This window comes from Nomascus leucogenys, chromosome 17 (genome assembly GCF_006542625.1).
Source record: "Nomascus leucogenys isolate Asia chromosome 17, Asia_NLE_v1, whole genome shotgun sequence".
Taxonomy (NCBI): Eukaryota; Metazoa; Chordata; class Mammalia; order Primates; family Hylobatidae; genus Nomascus; species Nomascus leucogenys.
In genome coordinates, this window is record NC_044397.1 from 32,738,322 (window position 1) to 32,760,680 (window position 22,359).

The 22,359-nt window shown below is 39.4% G+C and overlaps 1 protein-coding gene across 1 annotated transcript in view; it reads left to right on the top strand.

Moving 5' to 3' along the window:
- Positions 1-22,359, top strand: part of LMTK2 (lemur tyrosine kinase 2) — a 102,344-nt gene that overhangs the window by 33,931 nt on the left and 46,054 nt on the right. The window contains exons 3-6 of the mRNA XM_030795557.1: positions 968-1,112; positions 11,252-11,325; positions 14,658-14,776; positions 19,270-19,357. Coding sequence (XP_030651417.1) covers positions 968-1,112; positions 11,252-11,325; positions 14,658-14,776; positions 19,270-19,357 — 426 coding nt within the window. The remainder of the gene's footprint in view (positions 1-967; positions 1,113-11,251; positions 11,326-14,657; positions 14,777-19,269; positions 19,358-22,359) is intronic.

Consider the following 22,359-nt stretch of genomic DNA (forward strand, 5'->3'; position numbering starts at 1 on the left):
GCTGGGATTACAGGCATGAGCCACTTCGCCTGCCTGCATCCTCAGTTGTAAAGTTGTCATCTTTAGAAAGCCAGACGTGCTTGTATGTTAATTACACTTATGCATCGCACAGTTTTTTTAGTGACCTTTGTGGTTCAGATCCTGGTGATTTTTTTAGCTAATTTAGTAATGTTTCCATTGTTACTCTTTTCAGAGAAATAGAACTCACTTAAAAATATCTTTTCTGAGTCTTTCAACATTTATTTTGATAGAAATCACATTTCAATTAGAAATGCATATACAATTTTAAAATAAAATGATTCATTTTGATTCAGTATGCAAAGAATCATGTCACAAAATTAATAATTTTAAAATAATTGCCTGGCCAGGCGCTGTGGCTAACATCTGTTTTGGAGCCTGAGACAGGAGGATTGCTTGAGCTCAGGAGTTTGAGACCAGCCTGGGCAACATAGGGAGACTCTGCCTCTACAAAAAAGAAAAAAATCAAAAAATTACCTGGGTGTGGTGATACGTGCCTGTGGTCTCAGCTACTCGGGAGGCTGAGGTAGGAGGCTCGCTTGGTTCCTGGAGGTCCAGGCTGCAGTGAGCCATGATCATGCCACTGTGCTCCAGCCAGGCAACAGAGCAAAACCTTGTCTCAAAAAAAAAAAAAAAAAAAAAAAAAAGAATTGCTTAAACTGTAGTCATTTAAAAGTAAATTTTTAAGCCTAGAAAAGTATTTTTGTGTAAATTCCATTGCATTTAACTTCAAACTAACAGTTTAAAAAGTTACATGAAATATATACAATTTATTTTCCTGTCATGTATTCTGCTGTTTGGAGTCAGAGAACAAAATTACATATGCTTTTTACTTAAGTACGAACTGGAAAAAAATAATTGTGGCAGCAAGTTCCAAATGATTGCCCAAATATGTTCCTATTTTAAGTGTTAGCCAATGGTTTTTAATGCTTGCTCTCTTTCATTTTAGGAATTTGAAGATAATTTTGATGATGAGATAGATTTCACACCACCAGCAGAAGATACTCCCTCTGTTCAGTCCCCAGCAGAGGTCTTCACACTTTCAGTACCAAATATTTCACTCCCAGCTCCCTCACAATTCCAGCCTTCTGTAGGTAAGACCATACAGCCTAATGCCACATTTTCATGAATTGTTTCTGAGATGTGAGAATGGGAGCCTAGCCATCATAAATATTGGACTGCCCATCTCCTCTTTGGTTTATTTCTCTTCCTTCTGCTCCCAGTGAAGCTGAATTCTGGTGGTCAGGCCCATTGTATTCCTGCAATAGCTTTGTCTTCTGCTTTCTGGATCCTGGGTCTGGTATGATAATAAAACGGATCTCCTTGATTCATTGGCATTGAACACCTGGACAGAACTCCCAGGCTCTGTTCTGGAGCTGGTTTCTCTGCTAGTTCTGGCCACGGCTGACCTTGCTGAGTAGGACACTGCTAGCTTCCATTGGGATGCCCTGCATTTGGGTAGGAGAGGAAAGTTTGGATATGTTAATCAGATTGACTTTTCTAAGCTTCTTCAGATAGAGTTTTGGTTCTATGTTAATTGATGTCTTGTGAAAAAATAGAATGTGACTAGAAAAATAGAATGTGACTATAGTTTTTTTTTAGAGTTTGAAATTTAAGCCCTTTTTAGACTTAGAACTTTTTGTAGTCTTAAGAAATTCTGTGATTAAAATAATACCTTTTTAAAAACATTTTAAGCTTTTGCTTTGACAAAAGAAGTAGGTTCAAGAAGTAGGGTTTTCGGAGATTGCTGCAAGAAGGCTATGTAACTCTGTAGGTGCTAGGACTACCTTTTCTGGTGTGACACACGCTGTGGGCTCTGCCTAGGGCAGAATAAACCCCCGAACTGATGCCACTGCAGGCAGGCATGACTACAAGAAAAAGCCAGATGGAACGTGACATAGCTGGTGCATTTCATTTAAATATTTGTAAAGTAAGAATATATTTAAATTTATAGATTTTGCAGCATTAAAAAAAACAACCTGGAGTGTTTAATTGCTGTAAATAACAATACCACTACTCCAACCAAAATAATGAAGTTTAAAAGGAGGTCTAATATATTCTTGGGATAACTTAAGTATACTTACTCTAAATGGAAATATTTTATCGTTGCTTGTTTCATAATTTGCTTTCCTTTATACTTAAGAAAAACCTTGAGAGACTTCTCAGAGATTTTACAGGCCCATAGTCGATCCCCGGTGGATTTATTTCAAGTAGCTGAATTCCAAATTAGATCAGCCTAAGTGGAAAAGAGAATTTTCTGACACATGGACCCAGACAGTAGGAAGAGCAGGGGTCCAGCTGACCTTGGAGACAGCTAGAACTAGGGCCTGGAACACCATCAGCATTTTAATTCATTTCTGATTTTCTCTTCTTTTTGCATATCTGCTGAATCTCTTAGGCAGCTTCTCTGCTCAGCAGGGAGGTTGGCTGCCAGCAGCTCCACGCCCATTCTCTTGTAGTTTTATAAGCATAGAGGAAAGGAGCTTCTTTCTCTCTCTCCTTGGACCAGAAAGAAAACCCTTTGGAGGGACATTCTGGTTGTCTTCACCTACGTCACAAGATGCAGAGCCATCACTGGTCAGGAAGGTGGGGACAGACAGACAGCTTCTCTTCAGGATCTACTGGGGATGGATGGGAGCACAGTCAGATGCGGGCAGAAGAGAAATTATGGTGACCTGGGCAGCCATTGTAATTTTGTTTATATACACACCCCTTTCTGTTTTACCGAAGCCCCGTACCCTGATATCCCTCTTCATAGGAAGAAATTATTCTGAATTTCTCTGCATAGAATACCCTCAGAATATTTTTATCATCTTGGGATACAAGAGGCCTTTCCAAGCATGCACCAAATCCAGAATCCATAAAGGAACATACTGCCAAATCTGATTTACAAAAATGAAATATTCTGTATAGAAAAAGACACCACACACAAATTGACAAGAGTCACAAAAAATATTTGTAAACTACAAACAGGATTAAAAACGGTTACATATCAAGACTACAAACAAATGCAGGATAAAAAGTAACACGCTACTAGAATAAATAAGCTGAGGACATGAAAGGAGAATCTCAAATAGCCAATAAACATAGTAACCTCGTTATTAATTAAAGAAATGCAGACTTAAACTGATAGCAGATAGGTAAAGATGAAAAGAAATGACGCCAGGTAGTGACTGGCGAGCATGTGGAGGGCAGCAGGCAGTCTCATCCACTAGGATTAGTGCAACTATAAATTGCTGAGGATGTTCTTTCTGGAGGGGTAGTCGGGCAACATGTATCAAAATATGAGACGTTGACTCTTGATTGAGCAGTTCCACTTTTAGTAATTTATCTTTAGGAACTAATTGGGCAAGTGTGCAAATATGCACGTACAAAGGAATTTATTGCAGTGTTGTTTGGCAGGGTAAGATGGAAACAGATTAAATGTCTGTCAATATGCGATTTGCTAAATTATAGTCAATACAGTGGCGATTTATGTGTTCCCATAAAAGGATCAAGGTGAACTGTATTTGACTATGAAAGATATTTATGATATATTACATGAAAAAGATATACCACATACAAGCAATTCTACAAGTTCTACCATTTTTTTCTATTTTTAAAATGTATTTTATTTTTTGCATAGGTAACATATTCACTTGGTTCAAAAACCATAGCATTACAAAAAATACGTATATTTAGGCTGGGAGCAGTGGTTCATGCCTGTAATCCCAGCACTTTGGGAGGCCGAGGCAGGTGGATCACGAGGTCAGGAGATTGAGACCGGTGAAACCCTGTCTCTACTAAAAATACAAAAAAAAATTAGCTGGGCATGGTGGCGGGCACCTGTATTCCCAGCTAGTCGGGAAGCTGAGGCAGGAGAATGGTATGAACCTGGGAGGCGGAGCTTGCAGTGAGCCAATATCTCACCATTGCACTCCAGTCTGGGGGACAAAGTAAGACTCTGTCTCAAAAAAAAAAAAAAGAAAGAAAGAAAGAAAAAATACATATATATTGAAAAGTCTCCCTGTGGTATTTAAATCTGACCTATTTGACACCGCTGCCTTCCCTAAGTAACAGCTGCACTCTTGGTTCTGGTTTTTCATACACCTTTCTAGAATTTGTTGATGCAGGTATCTCCCCTCACTCCCATTCACATTTACTTTAATTTTTTAATTTTTTGTCTTTTAAAAGACTTTTTATAGAGAAGTTTGAGGTTCACGGGAAAATTTAGAGGAAGGTAGGTACAGACATATCTATATGCCCCCACCCACACACATGCATAGTCCTCCTGTTTTTTTTTTTTTTTTTTTACTCAAAGGTGTCACGGTAAATTCGTTTTTCTGCATCTTGCATTTTTTTCACTTACCAATGTACCTTGGAGATCTTTCCATATCATTAAAGCGTATGTATTCTTGCTTCTAGGTTCGTACTATGTAGATTGTATAGTTTAGCATAGTTTATTTAAACAGCCCCCTGTTGATGAATATTTGGCTTGTTTCTAATGTGAAAACAAAGCTTGTATCTGTGTTGTTTTGCAGGTGGTTGTTGTACTGGTATCCATAGAATACATTTCTTAAAGTGGGTCAAAGAGTACATGTGTTTATAATTTTGATGGGTCTTGCCAGCTTACCCTCTGCAGGAGTTGTACCAATTTATTTTCCTGCCAGTTGGGTATCTAATGGTAAATGCCATTGATTTTGAAGCTAAATTGGTATCAATTCAAACTAGATGGTTATAAATTTAGGATGCTAACTGTAATCCCCATGGTAACCACTAAAAAATTTACAGAAAGGGAAATGAAGAGGGAATCAAAATGGTACACTAAAAAAAAAAAATCAATCACACATATACAAAAAAGGATTTTTGATGAACAGGATTCCTAATTTTAATATAGTAAATTTTACAGTTTTTTTTAGAGTTTGAAATTTAAGCCCTTTTCAGAGTTAGAACTTTTTGTGGTCTTAAGAAATTCTTTCTTATTCTGGGATTAAAATAATACCTTTTTAAAAAATATTTTAAGCTTTTGCTTTGACATTTAGATCTAAAACCCATCTTGAGTTGATTTTTGAGGATGGTGTTAGGAGGAAATCCAACTTCAGCTTTCCTTATAGATTTCTGTGGTTTTTCAGCTTCATTCATGCACTGATCTTTCCTTTTCTGTCTGCCTCCATATGTGTATGGGTCTATTTTAGGCTTTCTATTCTCTGTCATTAATTTGTGTATTTCTTGTCCCAATACCATTCTCTTAATCACAATCATGTCATAATAACATGAATTACAAATATTTCTCAAATTCTGTATGTTCTCTTTCACTCTCTTAATAGTGTGCTTTGATGCATAAAAGTTTTCCATTTTAATTTTGATGAAGTCCAGTTTATCTGTGTTTTACTTTTGTTACTTGTGCTTTTGGTGTCATATTTAAGAAACTATTGCCAAATCCCTGGTCATGAAGCTTTATCTGTATGTTGTCTTCTGTAAGTTTTATAGCTTTAGCTCTTGCTCCTTGATCTATTTTGAGTTAATTCTTTTATATGGTGTGAGGTAAGGATCCACCTTAATTCTTGTATACATGGATATCCAGTTGTCTCAGTTACCAGTGTTTGAGAGACTGTTGTTTTCCTGTTGAATTGTCTTGGAACCCTTTTTGAAAATCAGTTTACTATATTTTTTGGGGTTATTTCTGGACTCTCGGCTGTATGTCCATCTTGATACAGACTCTTGATCTGTATGTCTGTCCCTATGCCAGTACCACACCATTTTGATTGCTGTAGCTTTGGTTTTATAGTAAGTTTTGAAATCAAGATGTATGAGTCTTCTTTGTTTTAATTTTTCAAAATCCTTTTGCCTATTTGGGATTTCTTACAATTCCAGCTGAATGTAAGGATCAGCCTTCCTATTTCTGTAAAACAGGCCACTGGGATTCTGATAGTTTTTTTTTTTTTTTTTTTAAGTCTAGTCAGGTGAACCAGTGGGAGTAGAGAAGGAACAAAATAATCTGTAATGGTTGTAATCTAGGAATTTTTTTTTGATGTACCATTTTGATTCCCTTCTCATTCCCTTTGGATTATATTTTTAGATGTTTTCTTAGTGATTATAATGATTACAATTAACATACCAAATTGATAACACTTTTGAATTGATATCAGCTTAGCTTCAACAGCACACAAACTCTGCTCCTGTACAGCTCAGTCCCATCCCTTTATGTTATTATCATAAATTACGTCTTTATACATTTTGTGCCTATTAACGCAGTTATAATTTTTTTAATGCATTCGTATTTTAAATTGTGTAGGAAATAAAAAGTGGAGTTAGACACCAATAATACAGTAATAATAGCTTTCGTATTTACCTACATGGTTACCTTTACCGGAGATCTTTATTTCTTCAGATGGCTTTGAGTTACTGTTTAGTGTCCTTTTATTTCAGCCTGGAGGACTCCCATTAGCTTTTGTTGTAGGGCAGGTATACTGGCAGCAAACTCCCTAAACATGTGTTTATCTCAGAATGTCTTAATTTCTACTTCATTTTTAAAAGATAGTTTGGCCAGATATAGAATTCACAGGTATTTGCTTTCAGCACTTTCTCTGTGTCATCCCACTGCCTTCTAGCCTCCACGGATTCTTTTGAGTAACTGGTTGTTAATCTTATTGAGGATCCCTTGTACGTGATGAATTGCTTTTCTCTTACTGCTTTCGGGATTCTGTGTCTTCGGTTTTCTACAGTTTGTGTCTCAGTATGGATCTCTTTGAGTTTATGTTACTTTTTTTTTTTAAGTCTTGCTTTGTCACCCAGGCTAGATTGCAGTGGTGCAATCATGGTTCACTGCAGCCTTGACTTCCTGGGCTCCAGCGATCCTCCCACCTCAACCTCCCAAGTAGCTGGGACTACAGGTGCATGCTACCACTCCTGACTAATTTATTTTTAATTTCTTGTAGAGGCAGCATCTCACTGTGTTGCCTAAACTGGTCTCAAACTTCTGGGCTCAAGCAGCCCTCCCATCTCAGCCTCCTAAAGTGTTGGGATTACAGGCATGAGCCACTGTGCCTGGCCAAGTTTATCTTACTTGGAGTTTTTTGAGTGTGTAGATTCATGCCCTCTGTTTCCTTTTCTTTCTCACTTCCTTCTGGGACTCTAATTGATAATATGTCTCGGTTTATTTGACAGTGTCCCACAAGTTCCTTGGGCTCTGTTCCTTTTTCTTCATCCTTTTTCCTTTCTGCTTTTCAGACTAGATAATTTCATTTGATCCATCTTTAAGTTCACTGATTCTGTCTGCTCAAATTTGTTGTTGAAACACTTAACTGTGCTTTTCAGGTCAAGCTTCTTCTAGAATTTCTAGAGAAATTCTTCTCTATTTGGGAGAAACTCATTCTCCTGGTTTCCTTTGGTTCTTTGTCCATCATTTCCTTTAGCTCTCTGAACATATTCACGACAGTTGATGTAAAGTCTTGTCTAGGCCGGGTGTGGTGGCTCACACCTGTAATTCCAGCACTTTGAGAGGCCAAGGTCAGGAGTTCGAGACCTGCCTGGCCAACATAGGGAAACCCCATCTCTACAAAAAAATACAAAAATTAGCCAAGTGTGGTAGCTTGTGCCTGTAGTCCCAGCTACTCAGGAGGCTGAGGTAGGAGAATCACTTGAACCCAAGAGGCAGAGGTTGCATTGCGAGATCGCACCATTGCACTCCAACCTGAGTGATAGAGTGAGACCCTGTCTCAAAGAAAAAAAATTAGGCCAGGTGTGATGGCTTATGCCTGTAATCTCAGCACTTTGAGAGGCCGAGGTGGGTGGATCACCTGAGGTCAGGAGTTCAAGACCAGCCTGCCCAACATGGGGAAACCCTGTCTCCACGAAAAATACAAAAAAAGTTAGCTGGGTGTGGTGGTGCTTGCCTGTAGTCCTAGCTACTCGGGAGGTTGAGGCAGGAGAATTGCTTGAGCCCGGCAGGCAGAGGTTGCAGTGAGCCAAGATTGCACCACTGCACTCCAGCCTGGGTGACAGAGCGAGACTCCATCTCAAAAAAAAAAAAAAAAAAAAGAAAGAAAAAGAATTAATTTAAAAAAATAAAGTCTCGGGCCGGGTGTGGTGGCTCATGCCTGTAATCCCAGCATTTTGGGAGGCTGAGGTAGGCGGATCACAAGGTTAGGAGATCGAGACCATCCTGGCTAACATGGTGAAACCTCGTCTCTACTAAAAATACAAAAATTAGCCAGGTGTGGTGGTGGCACCTGTAGTCCCAGCTACTCGGGAGGCTGAGGAAGGAGAATGGTGTGAACCCAGGAGGCGGAGCTTGCAGTGAGCTGAGATGGTGCCAGTGCACTCCAGCCTGGGTGACAGAGAGAGACTACGTCTCAAAAAATAATAATAATAAATAAAACAAAATAAAAAAGCCTTGTCTAATAATTAGTCTAATGTCTGTTTTCTCAGCGACAGTTTCCGTTCATTCATTTTTACTTGTGAATGGGCCACATTTTTGTTTCTTTGTATGTTTCATAGTTTCTTTGTTGGAAACTGGACGTTTTGAATAATATCTTCTGCAAAAGAGAAGTAGAAGAAAGAAAACAAAAATTACTGTCTAGGTCTTTGCAGATTGGCTCTGCTAGGGCACTCCTTCAACACCTAGCCAGGCCATTTATAACCCTGCCTTAGCCTTCACTTCCTTCTTGTGTTGGACCTGAAGACCAGCTCCAGCTGAAAGTCTGTGTTCTTCCTCAGCCTTTCTGAGCACGCATCCTGCCCTGAGCATACATGTGGCTATCTAGGTTCCCATCTACACAGGAGCTTTCCAAAGCCCCCTTTCTCCTCCAAAATCTCACTCCCCAGCTTTTCTGCCAAAACTTTCAGCATGTGTACTGTTGGCCTCAACTGTTATTTTTTGCCCTAGGTGGCAGTAGCTTGTTCTCATTTGCCTTTTGTTGTTTTCGAGGAATATGTGACCACTCTATCCTGATAGAATTGCGAGTTATGTGAAACAAAGAGAAGCCACTTGTGGCAGTTCCTCAGGGCAACCCCAGTTAGGTCAAGACAAACATAGTTCCTTGGGAATAAGGTCCACTGTGCTCCCTGTGGACCCTGGTACCCACCTGGGAACACAGGTCATCTTTAAGACTGTGGCTGCACTGGGGAGGGAAATTGGAGAAGTAGGGTAAGTTAAAGCCACAAAGATATTCTACCCTGTGTCAGTGGACTTTCTCCTGGCTCGCTTGGTTGCTGTAAACCTTTGACCATCTTCTAGAGTTTTTATAAGGTTGACACTGGCAGTTTAAAAAGTCTTTTAGTCTTTCTTGGAAGGGACGGCTGCCAGAGGAGACATCTCTGCTCCACCATTTCCACTGCTGTCACCGTTTCCACTGCTGTCAGTTAATTCGATAGAGGTGCAGTTAAATGGTGCCGGAACACCTGGATATTCATTGGCAAAGAAATGAACTTTGATCCATGCCTTGCACTATATGTAAAAATTAACTCAGAATGCATCACAAACCTAAATGTAGAACCTAAAATTATAAAACTTCTAGAATAAACTCTTTATAATCTTTAGTTAGACAAAGATTTATTAGATAGGACACCAAAAGCATTATTCACAAAAGGAAATAGTTATAAATTGGACCTTATCAAAATTAAAAGCTTTTTGGAAATTCAAATTAAAATTTAAAATTTAAAGTGTTTTGGAAAACAGGGTTAAGAGAATGAAAAGTCAAGCCATGGACTGGGAGAAAACATTTGCAAATTACATATTTGTTAAAGGGCTTGGTTTCAGAAGATAGAAAGAACTTTCAAAATTCAATAATAGGAAACAGCCCAATAAAAATGAGGCAAAGATTTGCATAGATATGTTACCTCAGAAGATACACAGATGGCAGAAAGGCAAATGAAAAGGGACTTGACATCATTAGGCATTAAGAAAATAAAAATGCACTTTGGGAGGTCGAGGCAGGCGGATCACAAGGTCAGGAGTTCGAGACCAGCCTGGTCAATATGGTGAAACCCTGTCTTTACTAAAAATACAAAAATTAGTTGGGCGTGGTAGCAGGCACCTGTAGTCCCAGCTACTCGGGAGGCTGAGGCAGGAGAATCGCTTGAACCCGGGAGGCGTAGGTTGCAGTGAGCTGAGATCATGCCACTGCACACCAGCCTGGGTGACAGAGCAAGACTCTGTCTCAAAAAAAAAAAAAAAAAAGAAAGGAAAAATGAAAACTAAAGTAAGATTGCATACCCTTTAGAATGGCTAACATGAATAAGACTGACTACACCAAGTGATGGCAAAGAGATGGAGCAACTGGAACCCTCATGTGCTACTCATGTTTTAGGAAGCAGTTGGCAGCTTCTTGAAAAGTTAAAGAGACACCTCCCATATGATCTCACCATTCCACTCCTTCGTATTTATTCAAGAGAGATGAAAGCACTTGTCCCTACAAAGATTTGCATGCATGTATTTATAGCATCTTGATTTGTGATAGCCTCAATCTGTAAACGACATGAATGTCCATCCACTTGTGAATGAATAAACAAACTGTGGTATATTCATTCAGTGGAAAATTCTTCTGTGATAAAAGTAAGAATAAACTCTTGATACACTCCAGACCTTGACTGAATCTTAAAATAATTTATGTAAGCCATACCATCAAAAAAAGAGTACATACCATATGATTCTGGTTGCATAACATTTTAGAAAATGCAAATTATAGTGCAGAAAGCACGTGAATGGTTGTGTAGAGATGGGGACAGGTGGAAGGGATTACTGGGGGTATGAGAAGACTTGGGGGTAATGGAGATGTTCCGTGTTTTATTTAGGTGATGGTTTCACAGGTGCATACAAATATTAAAGTGTATCAAAGTGTATACTTTAAATATGTGGACTTTATTGTATATTGATTATACTTCAGTAAAACTTTTTCAAAATTAAGGGGAGTAGTTTAAGAGGGCTAATCATATGTCTAGGTGAGCTGTTCAAAAGAGATGAAAATGAAGACTAAGTAAAGGCCATTGGCGTGGTGATTGGTGGTTACATGAGAGTAGTTGAATCGGAAAAAAACAATGCAAGGTATTAAAGAATTGGTAGGAAACTCATTAAAAAATATCGTCAGTTTTGAAGCCTAAAACTGTTTTGGCATGATTCGTTTGAAAGAGGTGTTGTATGTATTTATTCCTACCTTTATTTGCACAAGCCTTTATGTTAGTGTTTATATTTTATAGGTTATATATTTAATATTTAGATACTTATATTTCATTTTTAATGTTTTTTTCTCTACAGAGGGATTGAAGTCTCAAGTTGCCCGCCACAGTCTAAACTACATACAGGAAATTGGAAATGGCTGGTTTGGAAAGGTAAGATGCTCTCCACTTGTGTTTGTTTCCCTCTGAATGATACTGTGTTCAATGCAGGGATGATGAAGAATTGTGTTGTGTGGAGTTCCACATGCCCTGTTGGCCCTGCAGTATTAATTGAGTTTCCCCATTCCTCCTGTGGCAGTGTGGGGGGCATGAGCTTCAGCCTTGCTGTGTGTCGAGCCTTTTCCAGGAAGGGTGTCTCATGGCATACAGGCTGTTATAACAAAATATCATAAACTGGGTGGCTTATAAACAACAGAAATTTATTTCTCACAATCCTGGAGGCTGAGAAGTCCAAGATCGAGGTGCTGGCTGATTCAGGATCAGGTGAAGGTGGCACCTTCCTGCTGCGTCCTCATGTGGTTGAAGGAGCAGGGCAGCTCTCTGGAACCTCTTTTGGAAGGATGCGAATCCCGTTCCCTCCCAAAGGCCTTCCTCTTCTCCATCGCATTGGTCATTAGGTTTCAGTTTATGGATTTGGGCAGGACACAGGACACAAACATTTCGATCATAACAAAGGCCTTTAAAAAAATGTATCAGAGACTTTTCTAATTGTTGACATAAGAAAGTAAGAAGGGAAAAGAGACCCGGAATCTTAGCAGCTTCAGCTTTGTATCCTCCTCAGGTTAGATTGTTTTTTAATCCCTTCACCTTATAGCACTTAAGCCACTTTAGAACTGTAAATACAGCCTTACAATGAAGACCACCATGAACAACTAGCCTTCTCTCATAGCCTGTCAAGTGGCCTGTAGTAACAGTGCTTTGTTGATCTTTTTATCGTAGATGGCTCGGAAGGAGTAATCTCCTACAGCCATTTCCACAGTACTGCAGTCGTGTTCTGCAAGAGGTTCCTAATGGAGTAGGGATTACATCGTAAGCAGGGTGCTTATGACGAGAGGATGCACTTCCCAGTAGTCAGCCATCTGCTGCTGCTTCTCCTTCCTTTCAGCGTTGTCTGTGTCTTTCATGTCCTCCCAACTGTTTGAATTCTCTTCTGCACCATTCAGCAAAACCTGTTACGTAGCAGCCATTGTTATTGGTGCTAGGGGCATGATGTGGAAGAAGATGGGTCAAACCTTGACCTGTGTGGAGTCCTGTATGAGAGATCAAACAAAACCCTATCTTCACAAGGCTTAGACATCTAGTTGGGAGGGTCAAACAGCAAACAGTCAGTTGTGGGAGGTGGGCTCAGAGAGGTAGAGGGCAGGCAGGTGATCTGGGATATTGTGTGCCTAGAGACTGCCTTGCTCAGAGTGAAACAGGGAGATACTCTGGTGCTTAAGAGATCATGATGTAATTGAGTTACTTTTTTAAAAGGATCACTCTGGAAGTCATAGAGGGGGAAGGTGAAAGCAGGGAGGAGATGGGCTAGAAGGCTTCTGCAGGCATCCAGGGAGAGGCCCAGGCAGCTTGAACCTGGATGGTAGTGGTGGAGGCGGCAAGAAGTGATAGGACCCAAGACAGATGTTCAGACAAGAGCATGCAGGTGTAGACTTAGGGGGGATGAGACATGGACTGTGGAGGAAGAGGCAGTCAGGTTGACTGCTGAGGGCCTGATGAACTGGAAGAATGGAGTTGCTGTCAACTGAAATGCAACAGACACTGCAGGAGAGGCAGGAGGAATTCGGGAGTTCACCTTTGCTATGTCAGGTGTGAGTTGGCTGTTAGACAACTCAGTGGGGGCACCAAGTAGCTGAACTGGAAATGCAGAGCAAGAGTTGAGGAGAGAGGGTCCTGGCTGGAGATGTAAATCTGAGTGATCTCATTTTATAGAGTGTATTCAAAGCTAGGAGACTAGGTGAAGTCATGGAGAATTTCAAAGTGGAAACCAGGGGGAGGCTCTGCAGCAAGGAGAGGCCGGTGCAGTCAGGGAGAAGCAGTGAGGAGGGAGAAGCCCAGGAGACAGGAGTCTTCTGAAAGTTCCAAGAAGATTAATTGTAGTAATGCTGCAGCTTACAAATGGAGTAAGATGAAGCCTGGGAGAATGAGGATTCAGCAGCTTGAGTTCCTTGGCGTCCTTGAAAGAAGCTGTTCAGGGGGAAATGGTGATGGCACATTCTTGTGTGGAATGGATTCAAGAGAGAAAGAGGAGACAGTGCATTTAGACAACTCTCTTGAGGAGTTTTACTCGTCAAGGAACAATAGGCCAGACACGGTGGCTCATGCCTGTAATTCCAGTGCTTTGGGAGGCCCAGGTGGGGAGGATCACTTGAGGCGAGGAGTTTGAGACCAGCCTGGGCAACATAGCACAACCCCATCTCAAAAAAAAATTCGCTGAGGGGGGTGGCACACGCCTTTGGTCCCAGCTACACGGGAGGCTGAGGCAGGAGGATCACCTGGGCCCAGGAGTTCAAGGCTGCAGTGAGCCATATTTGCACCACTGTGCTCCACACAGGGTGACAGAGCAAGACTCTCTCAAAAAAAAAAAAAAAAAAAAAAAAAAAGAAGGTGATTTAGTTAATTATCAGAATTTCTTGTTCTCCATTTTTCTGTCCTTATATTTCTGATAAACACATTGAGTTCTGTTCATGTTCTTACTGTATTTTCAGGACATTAAAATTAATCTATTTTAAAAGGAACTATTTTAAAAGAAGTATTTTTATTTTGATCATTCTCTTTTTTAAAAATAATTCTCTAGATTTAAATAAAAACCTTTATTTGAATTTTCATCTTAAATATTGCACTTTGGAATACCTTGGCATTGTCCTGTTCTATATTTAGCATTTCCCTTGTAGCTAGTTCTTATGTGAGGCAGCACATTCTCATTTCGTGTTCTGTTGATTTCAGTGGGGTGTTTTGAATGGAGTTTTGGTAGGAGATCAAGGCCGGGTATCATTGGATGGAGTGCGATGGGTGTTTAAGTTTCAGGGCAATGATTGATTGTAATTAGCTTTTGTCAGTTTACTTTCTCATATGTATAGCAGACTAAATAACAAAACTTATTGGAAGTGTTTTTGAGGAACATTTGAGTTATGTTGGAACGGAACCTATAAATTGCACTTCCATAAAGTCATAGTTAATTTCCTTGAAGTAGAATACATTTTTAAATAAATCAAACACAAATAAGTATAAATACATTTTAAAATAAATAGAAAAGAAATATATGTAAATATGTGAATATTGTAAATATCTGGTGAATAGTTTAAAATGGTCCTTTTACTGACGAAAAATATTTGAGTTTTGCAAGCTTTTGGTGAGTATGTAAAAGAATAGAAGGTCACCTGCTTATTGCTTAACTTGTTCACCTGTATTCCATTTCCTTGGTAAATGCGACAGACTCCTTTATCATTTTGATGGAAATGAGACAAAAAACTGTTCTTTGATTTTAGGTTCTCTTGGGAGAGATTTACACGGGTACTAGCGTAGCAAGAGTCATCGTGAAGGAGTTAAAAGCAAGTGCCAGCCCAAAGGAACAAGATACTTTTTTGAAAAATGGAGAACCTTACTAGTAAGTAAACCTTGTCATGTGTTCTGTAAGGCTAGTCTGTGGTCTGTTGAAGGTCAGGTGTTTAAAACTACTGTGGGATTTCTGCCTGCAACATACATGATTAAGTAAGTTCCAAGGTCTCATAAGACCTAAAATGTCCAGGCATCATCTGAAAATCACTTAGCATTCAAAGAACCAAGAGAACTCAGCCTAAACCAGAAAAGACAACAGATTCCAACACAGATGACAGAGATGTTAGAATTACCCAACAAGAATTTTAAAGCACTCATCATAAAAATGCTTTGTGAGCAATTGCATCACATTTAAAACAAAAAAATACAGTCTCAGCAGAGAAATAGAAGACATAAAGAAGACCTAAATGGAAACCTCAGGACTGAGAAATACAGGAACTCATCATTTCAGTTACATCCCCAGGGACATGGGGAAATATAACAAAAGATCCAGCATTATTCATGCATAGATGTCTCAGAAGGAAAGGAGGTAGAGGATGGGGCTGAAAAAGGATTCAAAGCAATAGTGGCTAAAATTTTCTACATTTGGAAAAGAAAAAGCCTACAGATTTAAGAAATTGAGAAAATGCTAAACAGGATCAACCCAAGGAAATCCATGCCAAGACACATAGTCAAACTTCTGAAAATGAAAGACAGAAAATCCTAAAAGCAGGGAGACAGAAACAGCACTTTACCTGTAGGGGGAAGCAATGTGAAGGACAGCCGATTTCTCATCAGAAACCTGGAGGCCAGAAGGAAGCGGCACGTTTTTCACCTTTCTAAAGAAAAGAACTCTGAAATTCTTTCTCCAGAGAAAATATCCTTCAGGAATGAAGGGAAATATCAAGACATTCTCAGATGAAAGAAAACTAAGAGAATTTATTACCAGCAAACCTGCCTTAAAAGAATAAATTTTCTAAACAGAAAAGAAATGATAAAAGGAGGTGTCTTGGAACATTAGAAAAGAAGAACAAAAATATGGCTAAACTTCCTTAAAAAAACTGATAAATTGTATCATCAAAATTAAAAACATTTGCAATGTGAAAGACCTTGGTAACAGTGAAAAGACAAGCCACAGACTGGGAGAAAATAGCTGGAAACCACATAGCTGACATAGGACTCATATCTAGAATTTATAAGAAACTCTCAAAACTCAAAAGAAAAGAAAATAACGTAATTCAAAAATTGTCAGAAGACATTAAGAGACATTTCACCAAAGAGGAGATAGCATGGATAGCAAATAAGCAAAATAAGCACATGAAAAGACATTCAGTGTCAGGAGCCACTAAAGTAATGAATTAAGATCCCTTCATACCTATTAGAAAAGCTGTAATGGCTGGGCGCTGTGGCTCACGCCTGTAATCCCAGTACTTTGGGAGGCCGAGGCGGGTGGATCACGAGGTCAGGGGATCGAGACCATCCTGGCTAACACGGTGAAACCCTGTCTGTACTAAAAATACAAAGAATTAGCTGGGCGTGGTGGCGGGGGCCTGTAGTCCCAGCTGGTTGGGAGGCTGAGGCAGGAGAATGGCGTGAACCCGGGAGGCGAAGCTTGCAGTGAGCCAAAGCTTGCAGCGAGCCGAGATCGTGCCATTGCACTCCAGCCTGGGCGACAGAGCGAGACTCTGTCTCAAAAAAAAAAAAAAAAGCTGTAATGAAAAAATAGTGACAATACCAAATGCTGGCAAGGATGTGGAGAAATTAGATCCCTCATACATTGCTGGTGGAAATGTAAAATGATAGAGCCACTGTAGAAAATAGCTTGGCAGTTTCTTAAAAAAACAAAACTTATGTTTAGTTATATATTAGCATTCTCCAGAGGAACAGAACCAATAGGATGTGTATGTATGTGTATATCTAGAGAGAGACGTTTTAAAGGAATTGGCTCATGAAGTTATGGAGGCTGGAAAGTCTAGAGTCTGCAGGGTGGACCAGGAGGCTGGAGACCCAGGGAAGAGTCGATGTTGTAGTTCAAGGCTGAAGGCTGTCTGCTGGCAGAACTCCTCCTTCTGTGGGGGAGGTCAGTCTTTGTTCTGTTAGGGTCTTCAGCTGATAGATGAGGCCCACCATTGTTGCAGGATTTGCTTTACTCCAAGTCCACTGATTTAAATAGTCATCTGCCGGGCACAGTACCTCAGGTCTATAATCCTAGCCTTTTGAGAAGCTGAGGCTGGAGGATTGCTTGAGCCCAGGAGTTCGAGACCAGCCTGGGCAAAGTGGTGAGATCCTGTCTGTACAAAAAATAAAAAAAAAATTAGTTGGGCATGGTGGCACTACGCACCTGTAGTCTCAGCTTCTCAGGAGGCTGAGGCAGGAAGATCACATGAGCCCAGGTGTTCAAGCCTGCAGCGAGCCATGATGACACCACTGTACTCTAGCTTAGATGACAGAGTGAGACCCTGTCTCAGGTAGGTAGGTAGGTGAGTGGGTAGGTAGGTAGGTAGATAGATAGATAGATAGACAGACAGACAGACAGACAGACAGACAGATAGATAGATACAGAGAGACAATAATTTCATCAAAAAACACCCTCACAGAAACATAATAAGGATAATATTTGACCAAATACCTGGGCACTATGGCCCAGCCAAGGTGACACACAAAATTAACCGTCACGTCATACAACCCAGCAGTTGCATCCCTTGTCATTTATTCCAGAGCAGTGAAAACTTTTTTCCATACAAAAACCCTTGCATGATTGTTCATAGCAGCTTTACGTGTAATAGCCGACAATTGGAAAAACTAACATGTCCATCAGTAGGTGAGTGGTTCAGCAAAGCAGTACATTCCTGGAGCACTGCTCCCACATTAAAAAAAAAAAAAAAAGAACCGTTGACACATGGAACACCTTGGATGACCTCAGGGGGATTATGTTGAGTGAAGAAATCAATCTCAAAAGGTCACGTACTATACCGATTCCATTTACATAATATTCTTAGAATGAGAACATTCTAGAAACGGAGAACAGGTAGTGGTTGCCAGGGGTACAGATGGTTGGGTTGGGAAGATCTTTGTGGTGATGGGATAGTTCTGAGTCTCCATCGAGGTGGTGGTTACACACATCTGTGCACATGCAGACCTAGCATGGAGCCCTGCACACACTTTATCACAGTGGCAGTTCCCGGGTTTGGATGTTGTACTGTACGTCATTGTGTCAGATGTAAGCAAAAGGGGAAACTGGGTGAAGGGTATACCAGGCCTCTCTCTGCTGTCTTTGCAACTCTTGTAAATTCAAAATTGTATCAAAATAAAGGTGTTTTTTTAAAACTATTTTGGCATACCTTTTATTTAACTATATTTTCTTTTGGACACAATATTTTCCAAAAGGAGTTTGCATATACTGTGGAAATTTATGGAAAAGAATGTATAAGCTAGATAGCCTGAAGGAGAAACTGAGTTATTTAGTATCTGGATTGAAATACATATTGAATTTGTTTTGTTGTTGTCGTTGTTTTGAAGCAGCGTCTTGTTTTGTCCCCCAGGCTGGAGTGCAGTGGTGTAGTCATGGCTCACTGCAGCGTCCACCTGCTGCGCTCACGCAATACTCCCGGCTCAGCTTGCTGAGGAGCTGGGACCACAGTTGCGCGTCCCCACACCCAATTAGTTTTTTTGTCTTTTGTACAGATAAGGCCTCCCTTTTTTGTCCTGGCTGAAATACTTATGAATTTGTATATACAGTTGGCCCTCTGTATCCATGGGTTCTGTATCCATGGATTCAACCAATGGTGGATGGAAAATATTAAAAAAAAAAATGGAAAGAAGTAACAATGCGATAGTAAAAAGTACATAAATAAACAATACAGTATAACAGTTTTTTACATAGCGTTTACATTGTATTAGGTATTACAAGTAATCTAGAGACTATTTATATGGGCGGATGTGTGTAGGTTATGTGTAGATAATGACACCGTTTTATGTAAGAGACTTAAACATCTTCGGTTTGGATTTTGGTATCTTCAGGGATTCATGGAACCAGTCTCCCGCAGGTACTAAGGGATGACTATATAGTCTGCCCTCTTTTAAATGCTGCTTTAAAATATTATCTTTAAACTTAAATTACTAAAGATAAAAATTCTTGAGGCCAGGCATGGTGGCACGTGCCTGTAATGCCAGCTATTTGGCCAGCTAAGGTGGGAGGATCACTTGAGCCCAGGAGTGGGAGGCTGCAGTGAGCTATGATTGCACCACCGCACTCCAGCCGGGGTGACAGAACGAGACCCTGTCTCTTGAAAAAAAATTTTTAAAGTTTCTTATGTTAAGATTTCTTTTTTAATTTGTGAAAATATTCACTTGATTGGCTTTGAATTACTTGCTAGATAACTTAGTATACACCTTTTAAGTATAATCTTCGTGATCTTTTTAGCCTGTCATTTATGTAAATATTATATAAATTATGAAAAAATTTGGATTACTGTTTGAATAATTTTATTATTATGCTTTTGTTTGAATAATGTTATTATCATGCTTCCTGATGAACAATATTATGGCTTTTATTTTTCCCAGCATTCTTCAGCATCCAAATATTCTTCAGTGTGTTGGACAGTGCGTAGAAGCGATCCCCTACCTCCTGGTGTTTGAGTTCTGTGACTTGGTAAGTTTTTTGAAGGAATTCAAGTTTGAGCATTCCAAAGGTTGTACTCAAGCGTTTTTGACAGATGGACATGCTGGATGAGGGGTTGCTTTCATGTCTGTCCCCCACTTGAAGAACTTGATGATGAGTAACTTTTATTACCTTTGGTGATAGTGATAGTGTTGACTGACACTTACATAGTGGTTGGTTACACGGCAGTCCCTGTGCTAAGCTATTTAGTTGCCTTACCATACTTAATGATAACAAACTCCAGAGTTAGGTACCAGTATTTGTCCATACTTTCCATGTGATGGCCATGGTGTGGATCAAGTGTATAGCAGAGCCGGAGCCAGAGCTTGGATCTAGATGTGCCCTCCTAAGAGCTTGAACCGGGCTTGAAACATCTTGAAACACTTTAACCCCCTGAGAGAGCCCAAGAATCACGTTACCTAGAGTACTCCTCATCTGTCAGCATCTGAAAATAGCAAACGTATGTGACATTTATATGTTTAAAGAGTTAGATTTATTTTCTTAAAAACCTTATTTCTTAGCATGATAATACTATTTATTGGACAGTTGGAAAGATTGTTCTTTGTGCAGTTTCATGAATAATTTCAATAGTAATTTCTATGTGAAATTTCCTCTAAACATCTTTTCCCGCATGCAGAATATTTCATCTTTTTTAAAAGCCCATTTTTAGCATGTAATTGTTATCTTCCAAAAACAGTGGTGAGCTGTTAATTGGATGAGTCAGGTTTTACTTGATTTCTTTGCATCATCTCAGTTTTTGGAACATTGAAACTTCCGTGGCTGTGCATAGAAAAATAGGAGTACCCCAAAACAAATTCCCAGTTAATTCAAATAACATTTTCATCTGTTTAAATAAAGAACAGTAAGCATCGTGATTTTTTGTTTTAATTCCTAAGTGTGATTCGAATATTTCTCTCATTGGCAGAGGTGGTTGATTAATAAACTTGATAACATTAGCTTTCGTTGGATTATGTAATAGTTACCCTCAAATATCTGTGGCTCATTGCAACAAGGTAGTGCTCGCTCATCTTAGGTGTTGGCTTTGAGTCAGCTGTGGCTCTCTTCTGGGCTGTGTTCATCTTCACTCTAGGATCAGTGTTTTTTCATGCCTGTAGATGCTGGAAAAGAAAAAAAGAAAAAGCGTATTCTGATGTCGTTCCTTAAAGCATTCTTCATGGGTCCTCTGGGTCAAGTTTGTGAGGTTGTTTAAATCTCTCATATCTTCTGATTTGGGGGAAGGAGTATGGAGGGGGTTTGAGTCAGTTTTCTATTGGTTACTGAGAGAGGCTCTGGTTATAGATTTTCCTTATAAGTCTGGTTGTTTTTACATTTTGATGCCCTGTTATGTAGGCATGAACATTTAAGGTTGGTATAATTTCCTATAATTTGAACTTTCTATCATTGTGAAGGGGCTCTCTTTAAGGTTAAAAGCATTAATAAAGATAAAGTCTGGTTTTATCGATACTAATATAGTTAGACCAACTTTCTTTTGGTTAGAATTTGCCTGTCAAATTATATTTCTGTCAATCCTTTTCTTCTCTGGTTTACACCTCTTGTAAATAGTTTGTTGTTAAAAAATTTTTAAATCTTGCAGTCGTGGTCACTTAAAATGGAATATGTAGTTCATTTACGTTTCTTGTAATTAGTGAGATATTTGTAATCTTATCTACCTATTTGGTATTCTTTTTTGTACCTGTTACAATTTTTCTTTTTTGCTTTTTTTCTGTTCTTTGGGATTCTCAATTTTTTTTGTTTGTTTCAATTTTCCCCATCTACAAGTCTGGGCTTGAGATATTTGTTTCTTAATTTTTTTGTGTGGTCGCACTAGAAATTACAGCATGCACATTTTTTAACGTAACAAAGTCTAAAATTAACATTTTAATCCTGCCCCAAAGGAGCTGGAACCTCCTAGAGCTCTCTCTCCATGTAAGGAAAACTGGAATTAAACCTACTTTTCTGGGCCACCTCATATTCTCTGCCATTGTGGGGGATGCTTATTCATTGGACACTTAACTGAAGTAAGGCAGCATGCTGCACCTGGAGATACCGAGACTCAGTGTGCTCGTTGTCCTCCAGGTCGCCCAGTGAGAGGTGACACATGATCAATTATTTAGTAGAGGCATGAGAACTAAGAGGAAGGAGTTCTTGCTGGGATTTCTCAGGGTGTTATTGCATATTATTATATAATTGGTTTTGATCTCCATATCATCAGTTATAAAATGTATGATCCTAGGTTATTGTGATATAAAAATAGCTTCCTTTTAGTCTAGCTCTGTGTGACCCATGGAAGGTGATTTTGGCACTGACACAGCGTCAACAAAAAAAAGTTAGGACACAGAAATGCGCCCTTAGGTCACAAGGCAAGTCTGCTTGTCAGAGGTCCACTATTCTGAGCTGTTTCATGTTGCCTTTTTTGGTCCCTAAGCTCCTTATATTAATTATAAATAACAGCTGAGACATAGTCTTTGTGAGTGACCATCACAGAAATAGAGCCGGAGTCAGCATCTATTTGACAATTGCCCGTTTCCCGGCTGATGGAGGTGGCTTGGAAAACTATCTCATATATTTTAGCATTTTCCAGTTCTTCTTTGCCCTTCTGCATCCGTTCCTGAAAGTTCCAGTAGACAATGTTAGTTTTTTCATACAATGATCAAAGACCTTGGCCACTCCGCTTCATGTTTTCTTCTGAATGGGTTCAGAAGGTGGGCTTTGTTTTAATGCTATTTTAATTTATTTTTTATAGCAGCTATCCTTTTTGGGACTAGTAATTTAACCTGTTTTATAAAGAAACACAAAAACATAGCGAAATAACTCCTTTATGTTACCATAAATGACCTAGTATTGATCTAGAGTATTATTTGTATCTTTATCATTGTATAGACATCATTTTTATGAAAATATGAGAAATACATCTGTTCTTTAACTCAGCATCCTTATAATTTTTTCCCCAACAATTTTAGAGCTCAGACTTAAATACATGTTATCCAAATATT